Source organism: Pteropus medius, unplaced genomic scaffold, assembly GCF_902729225.1.
Source record: "Pteropus medius unplaced genomic scaffold, Ma_sr-lr_union100, whole genome shotgun sequence".
Classification (NCBI taxonomy): domain Eukaryota; kingdom Metazoa; phylum Chordata; class Mammalia; order Chiroptera; family Pteropodidae; genus Pteropus; species Pteropus medius.
The window spans coordinates 555,664-575,229 of record NW_024349802.1 but is presented as its reverse complement, the minus strand read 5'-3'; the positions used below and the strand labels follow the sequence as shown (position 1 = coordinate 575,229).

The 19,566-nt window shown below is 60.7% G+C and overlaps 2 protein-coding genes and 1 long non-coding RNA gene across 7 annotated transcripts in view; all 3 read left to right on the top strand.

Moving 5' to 3' along the window:
- Positions 1-1,576: 1,576 nt before the first annotated feature.
- On the top strand, positions 1,577-3,135 carry LOC120581228 (uncharacterized). The gene is made up of 2 exons (XR_005647172.1): positions 1,577-1,988; positions 2,523-3,135. It is a non-coding gene; the product is annotated as an uncharacterized LOC120581228 (long non-coding RNA).
- Positions 3,136-3,234: 99 nt separating this feature from the next.
- On the top strand, positions 3,235-8,434 carry LOC120581182 (uncharacterized). The gene is made up of 5 exons (XM_039835922.1): positions 3,235-3,264; positions 3,353-3,643; positions 4,841-5,294; positions 6,582-6,690; positions 7,010-8,434. Exons 1-5 carry the CDS (start codon positions 3,235-3,237, stop codon positions 7,161-7,163), a joined length of 1,038 nt encoding a protein of 345 aa, XP_039691856.1. The 3' UTR covers positions 7,164-8,434.
- An 8,002-nt stretch (positions 8,435-16,436) lies between these two features.
- Positions 16,437-19,566, top strand: part of INPP5A (inositol polyphosphate-5-phosphatase A) — a 138,801-nt gene continuing 135,671 nt past the window's right edge. For 2 of the 5 annotated variants that reach the window (XM_039835960.1, XM_039835959.1), the window contains exon 1: positions 16,440-16,731. In XM_039835960.1, coding sequence (XP_039691894.1) covers positions 16,657-16,731 — 75 coding nt within the window. In that variant the 5' untranslated portion in view covers positions 16,440-16,656. Of the gene's footprint in view, positions 16,732-19,566 lie in introns of all 5 variants that reach the window. The other 3 variants (XM_039835961.1, XM_039835962.1, XM_039835958.1) reach the window with 2 other exon arrangements.

The following is a 19,566-nucleotide window of genomic DNA, read 5'->3' as shown; positions in this document are numbered from 1 at the left end:
GAGGCAGGGTGCTCCAGGCCGCATCCCTCTCCTGGCACCGGCCGCTGCTGTTTGTGCAGGCGGCGGCCCGCCCACAGTCACGGAGCTGCCAGCAAAGCGGGGGCCAGGGCTCGTAAGAACCGCCCTTTCCGGGGAGCCCGGGGTCTTGGACGGCCTGCCGTGCTGGCCCACGCAGCCCCAGGAGCCCATCGCTTCGGCCTCTGCCCATCGCAGGGTCTCCCGGATTCCGGAGGCCCTCCAGTGTCCCTCCCCAAGGCAGAGACCGGTGTCCCACAGGCCCATCCTGCTCGCCTGGGTCGTCCTGGCCACGTCTCCCTCCTGCCTTCTCCGCGGCCACACGGGAAACTGGGGGAACTCAGGACCCTGGGGCCACAACCGAGAAGGAGCCCGAGCAGCAGGGTCATCACTCAGGGCGACGAGAAGATGCTGGAGAAAGGGCAGCTACTCCCAAGGGACCTGCGCTCCCACACGTGCACGTGTGCACACACACACCACGTAACACACGTGCACACACACACCACGTAACACGTGTGCACACACACCACGTAACACGCGTGCACACACACCACGTAACACGTGTGCACGCACACCACGTAACACGCGTGCACACACACACCACGTAACACGTGTGCACACACACCACGTAACACGCACACACCACGCACGTCTTTTCACGCGATGACACACGGTCGCACACCACGGCTCGCGTTAACACGCGCACACACCGCTGCAATGCAGTACACACTCACGTAACACGACCCGCGCATAATAATGTGAACGGCTGCGCACACACCACGCCGGTGAACACGGTGCACACCGGCGTAACACGCAGTGCGCACACACCGCCAGTGAACATGCGCGCATTGCCACACGTAACACGCTGCGCACACACGTGAATACGCGCGCGCACACCACGTAACACGCAGCACGACACACCACGTGAACACGGGCGCTGCTGCGACAATACCACGAATAACCACGGCGCGCCGCATTGCCTCACGTGAACATCGCGGCACGCATTACTCACGTAACACGCGGTGGGCGACACCCACGCACGCGGGTGGCACGACACATCGCTGCATCACGCTGCGGCACGCACCGCCTCCGATGCGAACAATGCTGCGGCACACCGCTGCGAACACGCTGCCAAGACACGTCTGACACCGGTACAGAACGGGGCGCTGGGCGCCGACGTGGATCTTATAATACGTGTGACACCTGCACGCTGCCGATGACACACATTCACACACACCAGAATACGCAGCGTGGCATAATACTGGCACTGCACACGCGGCAACAAGACACATCAAGGTAACACGCGCGCTGCCAGTATTCGCGACACACTTGCCTTTTAACACGCAGCGTGACGCGACACACCCTGCCTTTTACCGTAATGCGGCGCTAGCACACACACCGCGTAACACGTGCGCACACACACCACGTAACACGTGCGCGCGCGCGCGCACCGCGTAACACGTGCGCGCACGCACGCACCGCGTAACACGTGTGCACACATGCAAGGCTCATGCAGCCACACAGTCACGTGCACGTGTGTGCACTGCCACACGTGCGTGCACATGCGTGTGTGCGGCCCTGCTGCTGATCCCACTGCCCCCCGCCACCCCTCAGATGCTGCGGGAGGAGTGGACGGGGTGGGGGCCGCACTGCCCAGCGGTCCAGCTACACAGAGCTGGGGCAGGATCCGCCTCCCCCCGGCTGCTCCGCCCTGGTGACCTGCTCCAGAAACCTTTCCAGTAACCAATGTCCCAGTGGGTGCACAGACTGCCTGGGCTGCGGGGGCAGGACTAGCCTGGGACTTGCAGGGCGACACCTCGCTGGGTGCCCAGGGCCAGGGCCAGAGCCAGGGGGGCCGGGGCCGCTTGGGGGACTGGTGGGGGGAGAAGGCCAGTGGCCCTGGGGTGTCCAGGACGCCCGCGGGAGCGGGAGACCCAGACAGGCCCCCTCAGGCCTCAGCGCAGCTCTGGGAGGTGAAGGTCGGGCCACATTCTTTGAGGACGCTGGAGTTCTGACATCAGATTTTCCATGCTCCGCGTGGGGGCGGAGCCCAGCTGCCCAGAGGGAGCAGCGGGCGGGCGGGGCGGCCCTGTTCCCGGGTGTCAGCGGCTGGAGGCCTCTGGCGGGAGGGCTCCTCTGGGCCGGCCTGGCCATGTCCCTGGCCCAGGCTGCGCGAGCTCACTGCTTGGAACAGTGGCCATCCTGCGACTTTCTCATCCAGCTCGGGGCCTGCCGAGTCACGTGGGGCTGGGTTAGGGAGGCTAAAAATAGCCATTCAGCCGCGGGGACCAGGCCCGAGTTATTCTTAGGCTGGGACACAGCCTGCTCCCGGGAGCCTCCCTCTTTGAGCCCCAGGAGGAGCAAGGGCCTTGGCCAGGGGCCGCGGGCACCCTAGCTGTGGACACTCAGGTCCCTCCTTCCGTCCTTGGTCCCGGGGCTGGGTCCCTCTGCCCGGCTCCTTCCCACCGCAAAGCCACTTCTCCCTCTGTCCCCACGGGGTCCTGCAGGAGGTGAGAGCAGCTGGGCTGTGGGAGCAGAATGGACACGTGGCCCCTCACCGGAGGATGATGGAGAACCCCGAGACAAGCGTGGGGCCTCTGAGCAGGCGCCCTCTGCAGCCGCCTGAGTCACGCCCGGGAAGCCGGCCCCGCACGCTGTCCCCAGACGCTGCTTTGGTGGCCAAGGAGGGAAATCAGAGCCACAGAGCCTGCAAGAGCTCGAGTTTCATCCGGGTGCGAGGGACCCCAGACACTGAAGCCCACGGTTTGTTTCCACGGGCAAAACGGCTGCCAGGCCCACACGGCTCCCGGTCACCTCTGGTCACCTCCAGCCACCCGCAAGGCACTGTGGGCCTCGGGCGGGTATGTCTGGAAGCCGGTGGCCCCCAGAGGCGGCTCTTTGGAGTCAGACCCCAGTAAAGATTGTGCTCTGAGGCCCCTCCCTCCAAAACTCATCACTTAACTCCTGAACCCCAGACAGGGGACTGACCCCAGGGCCCTGCAGGGTGAAGGGCGGCGGTGTATGCTCGTGCTGACAAGTGACACCCAGGATGGCAGGGCGGGCCTGCGACACCTGGGGACACACACATATGTGACGCGGCAGGCTGGAGAGGCTGGGACATTGGTCGGTCACTATCAAGAACAAGTCCACCCAGAGGCTCGGAGCTGCCATGCCTCTGGCGTGCTGCCGACGTCATGTGTTGGTGGCAATCACACCCAAATGTTCCACTTTCCCTCCACCTGCCAGGAGGTGACGGACCAAGAGGCTGCCCACCGAGCAGTGATTGTGTGTCCCTCCCTAGGACAAGGCCCGGGTCTCTGGAGCCGGTGACACTTAGGCCCCTGTGGCGCTGTGGGTGACAGTGGGTGGGGGCGGGTCTCCAGCAGAGTCCACTCCCCACAGGGGAGGCCGCAGGCCCACGGCCAAGCCCCAATTGGGGGAGCCGGTGCCTACGTCTGGAAGGCTCCTGGCCTGCGAGCAAGTGACTGGTAGGGGAGGGGCCATCGAGGACCCAAAGCTGCCCTCTCGGTGGGTCCCACCCGCTCAGTGTCCCCTTTGTGAGGCGGCCGAGTGGAAACAGTCGGGTTCACACTCTTCCGAAACCAGAGGCGGACCCTCAGCACACAGGGTAAGAGGTGCCGTGACATGGCGTACGGGGGACACTTGCCGAGTTCTCCACTGGGCAGGCCCCACCCTGAGCCCTGTGGTCTGTGTCCAGGTGTCCAGCCCGGGACCCTGAAGACACAGGGTAGGGGCACAGAGAGTGAGAGGGGGTGGAGGACACAGACCGGGGGAGCTGGGCCGCCTCCCTGAGCCCTCTGCTGGCCCCTCCCTGGCCTGGGCCTAAGGGGCCAGGAGTGGGCCCAGCCCAGCGGCAATAGCAGGTCCTGAGCCATCGGCCAGGTGGGTGAGCACACGGGTGCCTGGCACCTCGCAGCACCCCGTCACGCTGGAGCTGGGATGGGGGATGGAGGCACCCCCTCATTAAAGGGACGCATGCCCTCCCCTGCTTCTCGCCAGGAGAGCTAGAAGAAGCCTCTGTCTTTATTGAGGGCTGTCGTCAGGGGTGGCATTCTGGGTCCCAGCTCAGTCTCTGGGCGTAGACCTCCACGGAAGCCGTTGACCCTGGGCCCGTGGGCTTGGCAGCAGGGAGGGGCTGTTAAGAGTCGAGGCCCCTTCCGCCGTGGGGTAGGGCAGCTTCGCTCCGAGCCCAGACAAGTCCTCTGGGCAGGCCCCTCGGGTGGCGGAGGAGGGCCAGAGGGTCTCCAGGGCCCCCACGAGGACAGAGCCTGGGCCTCAGAGGCGGTCGTGGGGCAGACGGGCCACGTGGGCGGGGTTCTCCTCAGAGGCCGGCCTGTGGCCCTCTGGACACGCCCTCCCTGGCCCTTGCCCCGCACCCCGCCCCGATGAATCACTGAAACTTGCACAGACATGGCGGGCCAGACCGGCTGCTTGCCCAAGGCCCCAGTGCCCGGCTCCGCCAGCGGAGGCTTCCGGCTGCTCGGGCCCGATGGCCTGCTTCCCCGTGCCATCGCGCCAGGAAATGGCACATTCTTAAAACTTCACTTTACAGCTGCTTTTACTTTTTAAGTCTGAGCTTAAAATAGCCTGGAGCAGAGCCTCTGGCTCACCTCTGCGTCTGGATGCAGTTGGCCCTGCGCTGCCAGCCCAGCCATAAAGCGCTCCCGCACCGAGCTCGGTGCCAACGTTCCCAAGTCAAGTGCACACCGCGTCGTGACTTCCTTTCACTGGGTGGGAGGCCTCGGGCTGGGGACAGCTCGGCAGAGAGGCTGGGTCCGTCGCGTGATGGCCGTCTCTCTTGCAGCGCTGTCCCCCGCGGCGGTGGACCTCGGCCGGCCGCCCCGCCCGGACCCACGCAGTCCTGGCCTGTGCGCCGCTGTCCTCAGATGCATCTTGGGGCCCGGGCTGCCATCATGTGCCCCTTCTCCCGGGGAAAACTGAGGCTGGGTGCTCCTCGGAGCTGCAGAGTGAGGCCTGGAGTCTCCCACCCAACCCTCCCCCACAGGGCTGCACCCTCGGGGGGGAGGCTTGGAAGCCCCCAGGCTCTCAGAGGGGCTGCCACGCCTCCAGACCCCGAAGGGGAGGGCCTGCTCCCCGTGTCCCCTCCGCCCCCCAGCTCACTCTCCTGAGGGCGGTTCCAGGCCCGCTCTGGGAAGTGGGCAAGACCGCATCTGGAGTTTGGAACGGAGCCCAGCAGGGTTACCCCACCCCAGCCAGCCCCGGAGGAGGGCCCTGGGCTCTGTGGGTGCCGGCAACAGGTAAGTTGGCCCCCTCAAGACAACGGGGAGCACCAGCCCCTAACCGTGCTGGTCACAAGTAGTCCCCGGACGCCAAGGAAATTCCCCAGGCTGCTGGGACGCGGGTGACATCCAAGGCCCAGTTTAGAGCAGGTGAAATGGGTCAGATGCACTGGCCGGCTGGGGCAGGGGGACACCTGCGGTGAGGGTCTGCACAGGCCTCACCAGACACCCTCACCACATGCCGGGGGGCCGAGCATCTGCAGGCTCGTGAGGTCCCTGGTCCCGAGCCCGGCTGTCCTCTGTGCCCTCCTCACCCCCCAGCTGGGGGCAGGAAGGCCGGGCCCTGGTCCGTGCTGGGAGCCTCCTGGGACCCTCACTTCTCAATCTACCTCCCCCTCCTCCCTACCCACTCGGCGGCCGTGGGGCCGCACGAGGTCCTTTACGGTCACTCTCTGAGACCTCTGCTTTGACTCCTCTGCATGGCCGGCTGGGCGAAGGGCTGCTGACCCCACGAGCCTGCCCTCTGCTCGCTCCCTGCTCTGCCCCAGGGGCTGCATGCCCAGCCCTCACTGCCCCGCCTGACCGCAGGAGCCAGGGTCCCCAGCCCTGGGCAGTGAGCTAAGGCTGCGGGTGGAGCGCAGCGCCCTCCCATGGGGTGTGTAGTCGGGGCCCGGGGCTGCAGGAGGTGCCCCAAGAACCAGAACATCGAGCTTCGCTGGAGAGCCCCACGGAGAGGACCGTGCTGGAAACCCCATCGCGCTGGGCGGGGGGGCGGGCCGCACCCCTGCAGAGGCAGCCTGGGCGTGGAGCAGAGCGGGTGCTGGTGGGGCTGCTGGGAGCCCAGACCCCAGGACCGGGCCACCCCCAGCCCACCTCCCGGGCTCGCTCCGGGGCTTCCTGGTCGAGGATCCAAGGGAACAAATGCACGGCCGCCAGTTCTGGGACTCTGTCCATCTGTCTGTCTGTCCGTCTGCGTCCCATGCAGGGCCCTTGGGTGACGGGTGGTGCTCATTCTCTGCCCGCCCCTCCCCGCTCACCCTTCCCCTTCCCTGCGGCCCAGAGGCTGAGCCCAAGCTTGCCTGCTGACGGGGCCAAGGGAGAGGAGGCCAGGGCACGCTCTCCTCCCTCCCTGCAGGCGGGTCTTAGAGGACCCCAGCTGACTCCCACCACACCCCTTCTGTGCGGCTCACCTGCCGAGCAGGTTGCCTCCCTCCACCCAGTCCCACCCTTACGAAGGTCTTCCTTCTGGCCTTATGAATATCTCGTGCCGCACTTAATTAATGCTGGTCCTTTGCTGCTGGCCAGAAAGATCGGCGCGGCTCCTCTCGGGACAGCCGCTGCCCTCCCCTGCCCCCTGCTATCCTGGATCTCGGTCACGGCAAGAAAGTTCAAAGTCGTGTTGTCTGTCACTCAGGTGAGTGGTCAAGGTCTCCGCCCCCAGTTCCTACCTGCATCAGGAGCACAGGGAATTGAGGGCTGCCATCGAGGGCAGTGCTGGGACAAGGCTGGCCGTCAAGTGCACCTGGCCCCCGCCCCGCAGGAGCTGCGAGCGAGTGGGTGCTGGGCAAGACCCGGATCAGGAGGCCCAGGCGGGCTCCAGCGGGCCTTGGCAACATCACCAGGCCCCCGGGGCTGAGACCTCAGCTTTCTTGGGCTCTGTTGGCCTGTCGCTGGCTGTCCGTCTGTCTGTCCATCTGTCAGTCTCTCTAGCTCCTGCTTTGCTGTCTTTGCAGGTGGCCTTGTCTTTCCCTCTGCAGACAGCTTGCCATCCACGTCCTTCCTTCCCTACCCCCGGCCCAGGCAGTGAAGCCCTGGATCCTGCCCCGCCCTTCGATAGGACAAGCTTTGTCCCAGCAGACCTACAGAGCAGGGGACAGGGGTCCCTAGGGAAAGGCACCCAGCAGAGCCTGAGCCAGGGGCTTGAGGGGAAGCACGAGGTGAACCCCCGTCCCTCCTGAGCCTGCAGGGCCCTGAGGGAGCCCTTGGGCAGTGACAGGGGTAGGGGGCAGTGAGGGGTAGTCCCGCCCTGGCGCCGTCCACCCTCGGACCCCAGCCAGCAGAGGAAGGTGGGCGTGACCGGCCCAGCTGGGCACCCACAGCCGTGTCCCTGAGAGGCCAGTGGACTGTGAAGGACAAAGGACAGACACGGTCAGCTAGAGAACGGAGCTCTGAGTGCGTGACCTCAGGACTGCCCCAGAGGTCAGGGGGCCTCCCAAGGCCTGTCACCGGCACCCTGTGGCTTGGACGAGGAGCTGGGTCCGGGGCGTCCTGCCGGGGCGCAGCGGTCTCCCCAGCACGGGGACCGCAGCCTTTCTCTGCACCGCGTGTGCCATGGGGCCACCTGCCGCCCCTGAAGGCTCTGGCTCCAGCTCTAGGACCACCTGTCCACCCAACCCAAATCCAGCCCTGCTGTCGGCTCCCTCGTCTGGCCAGCGTCACCCTGCTGTGGCCTCCTCTCCCCCGTCCTTGCCAAAGTGCTGCTGGCCCTTGGTGTCCAGGTGGAGGAAGAAGGGTTTCTGGGAGCCCTGGACCTCACCCTTGCGCCAAGGCTGGGGGTGGTGGGGGCTAAATGCCTTCTCCCCTGGGCAGGTCGGGCATCAGGGTGCCGAGAGCAACCTCAGACAGAAGCTGACCGCCAGCAAGGCCAGCTGGGCCGTTTGAGTGCTGTGTGTGTGTGGATGGGGGCCGGGGTCGGGGTGCTGGCACGTGGTCTCTGAAACACCAGGGACCCCTCCTGTCTGCCGTGCTTCCTGAGATTTGGCTGGAAAAGCGGAACCTGCAGTTTCTAAGCAGATTTTGAATGTTGAATGAATCTTTTAATTAATGAAACTGTCGTCATTGGTCCTAGACTCGTTTTACGGTTGCAAGGTGAGGGTCCCAGCTGCTGAGTGCGTAATCCTACCATCTGCGATTTCATTGCTGGATTTTGGGCAGTTTACTCCTGCCAGCCGAAGTTGGAGCGTTGGCAGAGGAAACGGGGCGACGCCAGCCAAGCAAAAAGGAGAAAGAACAGGCCGAGGTGCCGGGCCCTGCGGGCCGAGCCCCCGCCGGGCTGGCCGGCGGCCGCGGCTTCCTCAAGAGTTGCTTGAAACGCTTTATTCCTGAAGGTCCGTAATTTAAAATATTGTGACGGGTCATGTCGTAAAGGAAATATTTTACTCGACTCGTACTTTGAAAAATAAATCGTTCGGTTAAATAAATTTGTGATTCGAACAAAATCTGTCGTGTGTTTTTCATTCTCGGGTCTCTCTTAATTTAGCTTCAAACAGTATCAGATTTTCATTTCGAACCTGCTAATGTGATCGCCTGCCCGGAAATCCGAGAGAACGTCTAGTAAGTCACTAAAGAGAGAACACTGGAGCGATCGTTTCCGAATGTGTGTCTGGAGTAGCAGCGTTTCTGTTTGCAAACTACGCTCGTCGAACGTGCGAGAGGTCGGACACCCGGGGGTAAAGAAGCTGCCTGACGTTTCCTGAAGAAAGGAAATTACGCTGAAGGACATACGAGAATTCTTGCATCAATAGAAAGGCCTGGTTTTTTTATATTAACATGTTTTGACTTTATAATTAAAAGGGTAATAAAAACTTTCTACCAAATAAAAGAATGCATATATTAATATCAGAATAATACCAGAATGTTCTTAATAATACTATCGATATATATGTTTCATTGAAGAGACAAAAACAGTAAGCACGTGAAGAAGAAAATGAAGTATTTGATTTTCGCTAATTTTTCTTATTAGACTTGACTTATCCTTAAATACAAACCAATGGTGACTTAAAGCAGGCAGTGTGCGTGAGGGGGGCGGTGTGTTCCTTCTTAATCACGATTATGCCCAGACTCCCTGTGTTTAGGAAAGAACCTGTTTCAATAAGGTATTACCCCCTAGAAATAAGCAAATATCTTAAATATTTTAAATAAAATTGCTTTTGCATTAAGGCGAGGCCCTCAAAGGGTGACACGCACTGGAGGGAGCTGGCAGGACGTTCAGCTGCCGGCAGCTGGGGCTCCAGCAGCCGTCACACGCCCGTCCCCACCCACGCAGAATCGTCCCAGAGGACGTGGCCCCCAGCACTTTGTTTCCCTTCCCCTCCCCCCCTCACCTGCACACAGCACCCGTTGCTGGCACCGTCCGCGGGCGACCCTGAGGTAGGCCCAGTGGGCCGGCCGCGCCCTGTGGGGAGGCTCCCTGCCACGCTCGCGCGCATGTCCCGCCGATGTCGCCAGGCGGGGCCCGGCTGACTCCATGTCTGACCAGTCTGCCTTCTAGGTCCAGATGTTCTCCCCCGGGATGAGGAAATCTCGCTCCCTCGTCACCGGCCCGAAAGCTGCTGCCACTTTGCGACTGGTGCGCAAGGACCTGGCCCCTACCCCATGCTGACTGTCAGCCAAAGGCGACTTTCCTACTTCCTCAGGGAGGAGACCTGGGGTGCCCCCGCTCCCCGGCAGGCTGGGCCACCCCTCTCCCTTCCCATTGCTCTCTGGTGACTTTCCTCACTCCCAGGATCGGTTCCAAGTGGAAAGTCTCAGGGGACATGGTCACCTCAGTCCCCACTTCACGCCCCAACCTCCCCCACGCCCTCCCCCGCTGCCGCTAAAACTGCTCTCGGCCCAAAGAGAAAACGCCCCCCAGTTGCCAAAGCTAAGTCTGAAACCAAGTCCAGCGCCACCGGCTGCTCCTGGCGCTCACGCCGGCATTTTCCCCGCCTTCCTTGAAGCTAAGGACGGGATGCTCTGCCGGCGCGTTGTGAGCGAGGCGCCACCAAAGCAAACCGTAGCTGGCCGCCCCAAACAAATCACCGGACACCTGACTTCGACAGAGAGAAATGCGCAACGTATATAATGAGATTTGATTCTGAAGAGGCCGCTGCTCAAAATAACATAAAAATCTGATGGAATGTTATCTTCTCACTGAGCCGTGTCGGCTTAAGGGGGTCACTTGACTCACGGCTTCACTTGTTTATTCATCTGGCCGACAGACCCGCTCTGCACAGGCCCCAGAGCAAAGGAGAGACATACTGTTGACTAAGGGCTCGGATGGTTGTGAGTTTTTTGTTTCTTTTAAAACAGTGTCGGGATATGTTTGAAGTCTCAAAGTTTCTAACAACGGACAATGGAGATGAATCTTTGCAAAGCTAATTTCATTAACACGAAGTTGCAACATAGACATTACAGTTGTTGAGGATCCTTGGAAAACGCAGCTGTCGACGGCCAACACGAGCAGCGCTGATTCCTGGAGCTCGAGTCGGCGCGTCCTCGGAACGTGGCCATCAGAAGATCACGCACCGTCGCTTCACCATCAGAAAGAGCTGGCACGACGCTGGAGGCTTCGGCAGCTTTGAAAGAGCATTGCCGACTCAGAGGCAGATTGTCCTGTGCAGCTCCCCTGACTTCGCATCAGTTACCATTTGGGGCTCAGTGATTCTGGGACCTCGTTGTCCTTTTGGGCATAAAGAGACCCTGGACAAGGGAGGCGTCACCCTAGCAAGTCTGCCATGGACAGTCCCTGCTCGCCTGAACCACAGTCCATACCGACGGCTTCTACCTGCCTGATTTTCTACAAATATCCTGGCCCCGCCAATAACGTCTTTCCGCCAAAGCAGAGGCCTCGCGTGCTCTCACATGCATCTAATGGCAGAGGCAACCGAGACGTCGCCGGGAGAATCCACGATCACCCTTCAGTTTCCTCCACAGCCAAGCGGCCCGAGAACCGCGGAGACACACTCAGGCCTGGCAGGGCCACCCGGAGGCGGCAGGCTGTGCTCGGTGCAGCATGCTCAGTGCAGGGGGCCGGGAGGGCCAGGATTGCAAGGCCCGGGCGGGACGGGCCCCACATCTGTTGGGGACAATTTCGGGTGCCATAATCTGACAGAGCCGATCGAGGACAAATGGGAACGGGGAGCTCGTGGGGCCTGTGAGCACCTTCGGCTCCTCTTAGTTTCGGCCGTCTGTTCCGAGTCTTCCTGGCAAAAGTCCTGTGCGTCTCTGTTACATTTATTCCTACACATTTTAATTTTTATGCTACAGTAAATAGAAATGATTTAAAATTTTTGTCCAATGTCCGTTTCTGAGACATAGCAACACGACAAATGTTTGGATATCGACTTGCATTCCTGACTTGGTTAAAATCACTAATTTAGTGGTGCTTTTGTAGATTCCCGAGGATTTTCCGTGTCGGTCATCACGGTGCCGGAAACCAAAGGCAGTTTTCCTTCTTCCTCGCGACCTCCACGCCTTCTACTTCTTTCTCTCATTTTGCCGCACAGATGGCTCTCTAGTTCAATGCTGACCGGGAGGGTGGCGGACGCTCCCGACTCAGGAAGCCAGCGCTCGGCGCTCAGGCCTCAGCGCTGACGGCACGGTGTGTCTCATAGTGTGCCCTATCAGATCCAGAAGTTCTCTCTGGATTTAGTGTTCAGAGAGTTTTTATCATAAAAGGGATGTTAAATTTTTGTCAATGCCTTTTCTGATCAGGCGAACTTGGGATTGACCCAGACTCACGACGCCAGGGTGTCACCAGTAGGCAGATCACCGCACACCCATCCGGTGACTTTATCACACAGGCACCAAAACATTTCGGGAGAATTTCCAGTTGTATCAGAAAGCACTTATATAAGAATGCTGTTTTTGTTTGTTTGTTTGTTTGTTTTTTAAAGGGAGTCAAACGGTGTGCACAGTGTGATCAGAGCGCCAAGGTGTAGCTATGCGCAAACAGTACGCAACGGCGCATGGGAAGGGGGGCCGCTCCCCCGCCTCGTGCCCAGCAGCCGCCGCACGCTCTGCGACGGGCGCGTGGCTTTTATAAGGAAACTTCCCGTAAGTGGGCACGATGCCGCCTGCTCGAGTGCCTTCGGGTGTCCCTCGCCTGCTCTCCTGCTGGATGCTCCGCTTCCCGGGGACCCTTCCCATCTCCCCTGGTGTGGAGAGCAGCACGCAGCCCGGAGGAGGCGCTCAATGCATGTTCGCTGAATGAAGCAACGAACGAGTGGATGAATGACTGGACAGCTGCACGGCGCTGCTGGTGACCAGCTGGCTTTGGAGTCCTGGCTTCGCTCCGCTCCTGGCCACGTACGTTCTGGCTGTGTCCACTTGGCTAGCTTTTTCTCATCTATAAAGATGCATACCTCGCCACCGACTGCTGTGAGGACCGGAAGGGAGCGTCATAAGGCACCTCCCCGCACGATCGGTGCCTGCAGGGCGATAGCTATTACCAAGCTGATGAGTGAGGGAAGTACCCAAATAATTCAGAGAGAAGGAAACTTCCCTCCCCAGCTGAGTCCGAGGCCAAGCAATAAGCTGCCCATCAGCCTACTAATGGCAAAAACACCTCCGGCCGAGGCAGCCGTGTCCAGTCCTCGTGGAGGACAGAGCCTTGGGGCCCTTTCACTGCATCCGGCTCTCTGCCCACGGAAAAGTAATCACGTCAATTAACTGGTGTTTTCACATAAGATAGACCCGCCTGACAGGAGTATCGAAAATTGATTGTCAAGCGATTGAAACTCACTTTGCAACTACAAAGTGCCATCTGTCTGTGCATCCATCCACTACCCACCCACCCATCCATCCATCCATCCATCCATCTATAGAAGGACGACATCTGAGCAAGCTTGTGGAAAGGAACCCCAGCTGTAAACCTCTCAACCATCTGGTAATCTGAATCCATAAATTAATTGGCTACTATCCTAAATTAAGCAATGATGTGGTATTTAGTGGCTAATGTGCTGTTCCTTTTAAAAAAGCTTATAGTATATTGTTGTTTAACAAAAGGCTTGGTCCAGTCTCCCTCCTGGGAGCCCAGAGAGCATCTGGGCCAGCAGGCTGGGTTGGAGTGGGCTGGCTCCTTCTAAGGAAGCCGTGTCACAGCTCTGACTGCCTTCACCACCCCCTCTGCCTCCACGCACTGAGGGGCAGGGTCTACATGCTAGTGGGGCCAGGCCTCACCTGCAGCCAGGTAAGCAGGGCTTCGCAAAACTTATCATTACTATTTTGGTAAAGGTAACACACAGGCCTGGGACAATTTTCCACAGGGGAAAGGCATACAGGAAAAGCAAGCCTCCTTCTCAGCCGTGGTCGTGTGAACGTGGCTTTTAACGTGGGCGATGTTGGCGTCCAGTGTCTCTGAGTCACACAGCCCTGGCCCAGGCATGGCGAGGGTCTGATGCGTCCCCCATCCGCGTGGTGAATATCACTCGGTGGTGTCAAGGCCACTCCAGCTCTGCGGAGAACCTGCTCTCAGGCTGAGCCCGCCTGGCATGGCAGGGCAGGGCAGGGCAGGGCAGCCTGGTCTCCACGGTGAGACGGGTGCAGTGGGTGGGTGGGGTGTCCGATGGAGCAAGGGCATTTGAGAGTCCTGAAGAGCCAGAATAAGCCAGTCAAGTCACCTCTGGGGCACAGGGACAAACACAGCTGTCCGAGCCCTGAGGCGGGTCCCGCCGACAGCAAGCCGGGGCACTGGGAGGAGGGGAAGGTCAGGACTGCTGGCCCCGGTGGCCCCGGTGGCCCCGGTGCCCTGCCCCCGGGGCGGCCAGGCCGGTGCGCGGACAAAGTGGGTGGCAGCTGGGGTTCCTGTCCACGGGCAGGCACAGCAGGACGAGGCAGCCCACCAGGGAGTGTGCGCAGAGGGACGAGGGGCCAGGACTCGGGGTGGGGCACCAGGAGGGGCAGGAGATGAGGCTGGGGGCGGGCAGCAGCGGACGGTCAGCATCTCGGTCTCCAGGCAGGCCCAGCTTCCTGCAGGAGTCGGTGTGTCCACCGTACCAGAAGGTCGGGGAGACCATGGGTGAGGACGGGCAGCTGAATCAGTGCCAGTGCCAACTGTGACGGTGGCCTCAGTGGGGTGTGGGCTTGCGGGCCTGGGAGAGAGTGGCCCATTGGCACTTGGTTGACTTTTAGGAGGTTCGCAGCAAAGGGCGTGGACAGAGGGAAGAAAAGCAGAGGCCTGTAGGGCGAAGGAGGGTTTCTGGGATCTGAGACTCTGTGGTGGGCTGACAGCATGACCTAGGAGGGGGTGAAGAGGAGCCACTGCCATCGTGGCCCTGGGCCTACAGCAGGGAGGCCCAGACTGTGAACTCTCCCTGAGGAATGGCAAGGGAGCCGCCAGTGGGGAAGGCCTGCGGGTGGCTTGGAGAGAGAAGGGAAGGCGTGGAATGATGCCTTGGGGTGATGAGGGCACATGTGCAGAGAAGCCTGGAGGCTCGGTGCCCAGTGAGGACACCCCAAGATCTGAGGGGTGCCAGAGCATAGAGCAGGGGCCTTCCAGCTTTCTAACTTAGGTGCATTGTCACAAAAGCGAGTTCGTGTGTGCGCGCGTGTGTGCAGGTGCACGTGAGTGTTTCTCGGGCAGGGGATGCTGGGGGGTGAGGGAGAGAACAGGCCGAGGGGTGGGGAGGCGGCGGTGCCACTTTGCAGGAAGGAGGTTCCAGGTGTCCGCGATCCCTCTGCATTTGCTTTCTATTGAGGGCATCCTCGGCATGTGCTGATTTTGTAAACAAGTAAAATAAGAGATGCTGTGTTAGTCAGCGCCAGCTGCCATGACAGAACACCACAGGCCGGGCGGCTAAACGCCAGGTTCTCATGGTTCTGGAGACATCCAAGACCAGGTTCCTGAGGGGTTCCGTCTCCCGGGTCGGCTCTCTCCTCCTGGCACACACAGTGTGTCTACTCGCTGTGTGCTCACAGGACCTCTGTCTTCCGTTCAGGGGCAGGAGTGGGTGCCCCGGGGTCTGTGGGAAGAGGCCCCACCCTTATGACCTCATTTAACTTTAACCGCCCCCTTCTAGACCCCATCTCCACATATGGCCACCCTGAGGTTGGGGCTTAAGCCGAACCTATGAACTGTGGTGGGACACTGTTCAGTCCATTGCCTGCATTTGCTGAATTAAACACTGGGTTTTGGTGTTTAGGCTGTGCCACTGTAAGCAGGGTCCTCCGATGGATTGATAAATAGAGTTGGTGCCTTCCTTAGTGAGGATGGGTGGTCCATACAGCCTGCCCAGCAGTGCCCCTCAACCCTGGCTTAATAGAACACACGCATCTCCTGAAACAATGGGGCACTGCCGTTTACTAGAAGCTGAAGGCCGGCCTTGAAAGAGCCTAGGGCCGGGGGGCTGTTTCGTCTCCGTGGCACTCTCCGTCCCTAAATTGTGAGCACATGGTTCTGGGAGTGACCCTGTCCAGCTGCGTGGCGACTGTGAGCGCTGGAATTGCGCCCTGTGCAAATTGAGATGGGGACAAGTGTCCCATACTGTCAACATCTCAATGTGAAAACTGCACTGACGATGTTTAAGTGTTGTAACATTAAACACTGTTGACAATGTTGAATTCTTGTATCTCTTGGGTTGCACAAAGTGTATCACTAACGTTACTTTGGGCAGTTACTCATTCATTACCTTTTGTAAGCGTAGGTGTCGAGACATTTAGCATTACAAACGTGGAGACCACTCGTTTCCAGGGGCCGCCAAGGTGTGTGGGCAGGAGGGTCCTCAGCTCCCGCCCATGCGCCCCAGCACCGGGCCTCGCCCAATTCGCCTGTCGCGCAAGTCGTGCCCCACCCAGGTCACCGTTGCCCTCTGAACCCTGCCGGGTCCAGGCTGCACGATCCGCGTTGAGCCCCACCAGGGCCCCGCCTTCACCGCCCGCCCGGGCCTGGACTCTTCTTCCTTCCACTGCTGAGAGGCCGGACGGACAAGGGCGGGGCCACATGCTCCGGCTCCAGAGGTGCAGCGGAGCTCCACTCCACCTAACGCAGGGAGGGCACGGGGCCCATTCGAGATAACCGAGCCGCGCGCGGCCCCTTTAAGAGGCGCCGTCCAAGCCAGGTCGTGACGTCATAGCAGTGCGGGGGGTGGAGTCAGCGCTCCGCCGCGGCTTGGGGCGGACCAGGGTGGGGCGGGGCGGTGCTGACTGACAGGTGCGCAGCCCAGAAGTGGCCCAGGGCGACGCAGGAGGGCTCCGCGCAGGCCCCGCCCCGCGCAGGTCTTCCCGGCAGCCCCGCCCCACTCAGGGCCCGCGCCTCTGCGCACCCGCCCCCCGCAGCCCCGCCCTGCTCAGCCCTCGCCCCGCCCCCCGCGCCCCGCCCGCCCGCGCAGCCCCGCCCCGCGCACGCCCCGCCCCCGGCCCGGGGCGGGCCTCGGCTGGGCGCTCGGCGGCGGCGGCGCTGCGGGACTCTGGCGGCGGCTCTCCTAATGGCTGCGCGCGGGCCGCGGTGAGGCGCGGGCGGAGAGCGACGGGCGCGGGCCGCGGAGCAGCCGGAGCGAGCGAGCGCGCGGCCGGACCCCGGCCAGGCCCGGCCTGAACCGCCGAGCCCGCGATGCGCCCCGGGGCCGCCCCCCGGCGCAGCTGACGAGCGGCCCGTGGACACCGGCCGGCCGGCCAGGCCACGATGGCGGGGAAGGCGGCCGCCCCGGGCACCGCGGTGCTGCTAGTCACGGCCAACGTGGGCTCGCTCTTCGACGACGTAAGTGCCGTGGCGTCGCGGGACCTGGCCCTGAGCCCAGAACCCCGGGACCCCGGGACCCCGGACCCGGACCCTGAGCCCCAGCCTTGAGCCCCGAGACCCCCGAGCCCAGGGCTGAGCCCTAGGACTCTGGAGTCCCGGACCCCGACCCCAATTCTGAGCCTTGGGATCTAGACCCTGAGCCCGGACCCGTGGGACTGGACCCCAGTGCCCTGAACTCTGCTGTGAACCCTGGCATCCTAGCCCCCCAGGCCCAGCCTCCAAACTCCGTAGGCTGAACTGCAGGCCGGAACCCAGGTCCCTGAACCCCAGTCCTCATCCTTGTCCAAGGTCCCCAAACCCCAAACCCGGCTCCAGCCCTAGTCCTGGAATCTTGACCCCAAAACCTCGGCTCCGAACCCTGGTCCCCAAACCCCAGCTCCTGACTGTGGACCCTCCATGGCTCTGGCCCGCCGCCTGCCTTCCTGCTGGTCACTGCCGGCGCCTCCTCTAGCTGTGGGCGCCTCACTGTACCCTGTAACTTCGCGTTTCTAGTTTTCTAACGAGGGGTTTCTTGTTGAAAGCCCTGGACGACTTTGCTTCTTTAAGGAAAAAGATGCGCAGAGACTCCTCATGGCTAGAAACAGGTTGCTGTCTGCCCAAGGCTTTTGCCTTCCAGGAGCCTCCGACCCCGGCCCCCGAGGCAGCCCCTGGGAGATGAGGGAGCCAAGGCTGGGGGGTGCCCGGAGCTCCCGAGGCTGGCTGAGGCTGACCTAGTTTGGCGTTTCAGCCCCGGTGCCACCGCTGTTGGTGCTTAAACTGCCAACCCAAATAATGCAGACGGCAGCTCCAAGTGGTGTGCTTGCTTAAGAACAGAGGAGATGGCACAGACGGAGCCCGTGGCGGCCTCGCCCTGTCCTCCCCTGCCCCCTGAAGTGAGCAGTGGGTGCAGGCCTGCTTGTGGTGTGGACCCCGATCCAAGCATGATTTAGGGGAAGGCTCTTGCTTCTTGCCCAGCCTTCCTCTGCCGGCAGCAACCATGGGTGAGGTGTTTCAGTAAGCTAAGTCACGTACTGGCTAGGTCTGATTTTATTAATAAAAGGTAGGCGCTATTTTTGTGTATTTCTTATTTTAACTCCCAGGCGCCCAGGCATTAGACTTCCCTGCTGGACACGGAGTGCTTTTCCTCTGACTTTGTTGCAGCCAACTTTATCTAGTTCCATGTTTGATCATTTTCTTCAAAAGTGCCCGGTCTGGGTGTGTGTCTGTATATTTAGCATTCTATTCTCAGCTTTCCAGTAACATGCCACTATAACGTGGTTTTGCTCAGATGATTCAGATCCGTTAGCTGTGGCTTCAAAGCCTCAGAAATGTCAGGAAAATTAAGCATGGTGGGGCATTTCAGTCTCAGAGGGAAAAGAATTTTGCTGTGCAAACATTCTTTCCAGTAATCTTTGATTGTGCGTCCTAGCGTCTTTGTTGTGTTTCCACTGTATCCACACACTTCTCTCTATTGACATGAAGTGGGAGCTGAAGTTACTTACTTTTGTTTGGCAACACGTTCTCTCTGAATTTTCATTTTTCTGGAAGGTTGTGTGGAATTTTGCATTATGTTTACATCCGGAAGGAACATTTGCTTTGTAAACAGTGCATAGGTTAATTCCGCAAGACGTCTTGGGATCTAAGGGCTCGTGAAGAGGGGTCTGTCTGTAACCTGCAGATTTCTTAACGTGTGGAGCAGCCTTGAGGGCGGGGGCGTCCTCCTTTGGTGGCACAGAAAAGCAGCAGGGGCGGGCGTTAGCCGGCGTCACCCGTGTTCCGGAGCCTTCCTTAGTTGAGATTTAGTGTGCCGCTTGAGGGAGAGATGCTTGGCCGATGAAAGCAGTGAATTCTTGAGTGAAGGAAATCATAATTCCTTGGTTTATCGTGGGTTTCAGAGACCTGCTCAGTGACCTTGTCCTTGCAGATGCGCGTGCCGAGGCCCAGGAAGGAGCCCTTTCTTGCCCAGTTTCAGCTTCTCCGAAAACAAGCCCCAGTCTGTGGCCAGGCCTGGGCCTGCCCCTGGGGAGGGGGTCTGAGCTGCTGACGGGCCGCCAGGCCGTGCAGACACTGCTCTCCTGGGCACGAGTGCTGGGCCATGTGTTTCTGCCTCTGTCGTCTTGTCGTCCCCCGTTCCTCTCCCAGAGGGGATGCTGCTGCAGCTCTGGGTGAGACTTTACCCACGGCTGCACCTGGCATCCTGCAGTCCAGGGTGTCCTGTCCGACAGGCTGCTCTCACCTGGTCAGCACTCGCGGCTCTGTCGTGTCCCCCAGACTATCAGGCCACATGAGTCCCCATGGAGGGCCTCAGGTGGTCCTCTCCCCGCGGAGTCACAGACGAGGGTGCTAGATACTTGCGATACATTGGTCTTCAAAGTTTTGCCCCTTACATTCTTAAAAATTATGGAAGACCCCAGAGAGTTATGGGCTCTGCAGGTTATAAGGGTCCTTAGTTATCATATTAGTGGGTGGAAACTGAGCAGCTGGATCTGAGGAAGTCGCCTTAGCTGCCGGAACACTGGTGCCCCCCAACCCCATGCACCCCCTGGAAGGCGCCACCGTTCGTTTACTCAGGAGACAGGGTGGGAAGGGAAATCACGTCGTATTATTGGGACGTAGCTGTGACCAGTGAACGTCTCATCAGGTGTCCTGGGCCCTCACCGTAGGCCCACGGTGTGGTCCTTCCCGAACCTGCGGCAGTACCTCCCTGGCTGCGGTGCCATGACTCTTCCAGGTGTATGGCGACCCCAGATCGCCCTCCCAGGGCCCGGTGGCTGTCCTGTAACGCTGGTCGGACCCGTTGCCTGGGAGGGGTGG

Excerpts from the sequence above, each read along its gene's own strand:
- LOC120581182 (XM_039835922.1), top strand. The coding sequence starts at position 3,235 with ATGTTCCACTTTCCCTCCACCTGCCAGGAG. Across the intron at positions 3,265-3,352 it reads TTCCCTCCACCTGCCAGGAG|GCCCCTGTGGCGCTGTGGGT; the intron begins GTGACGGACCAA and ends GGTGACACTTAG. Across the intron at positions 5,295-6,581 it reads TCTGTGGGTGCCGGCAACAG|AAAGATCGGCGCGGCTCCTC; the intron begins GTAAGTTGGCCC and ends GCTGCTGGCCAG.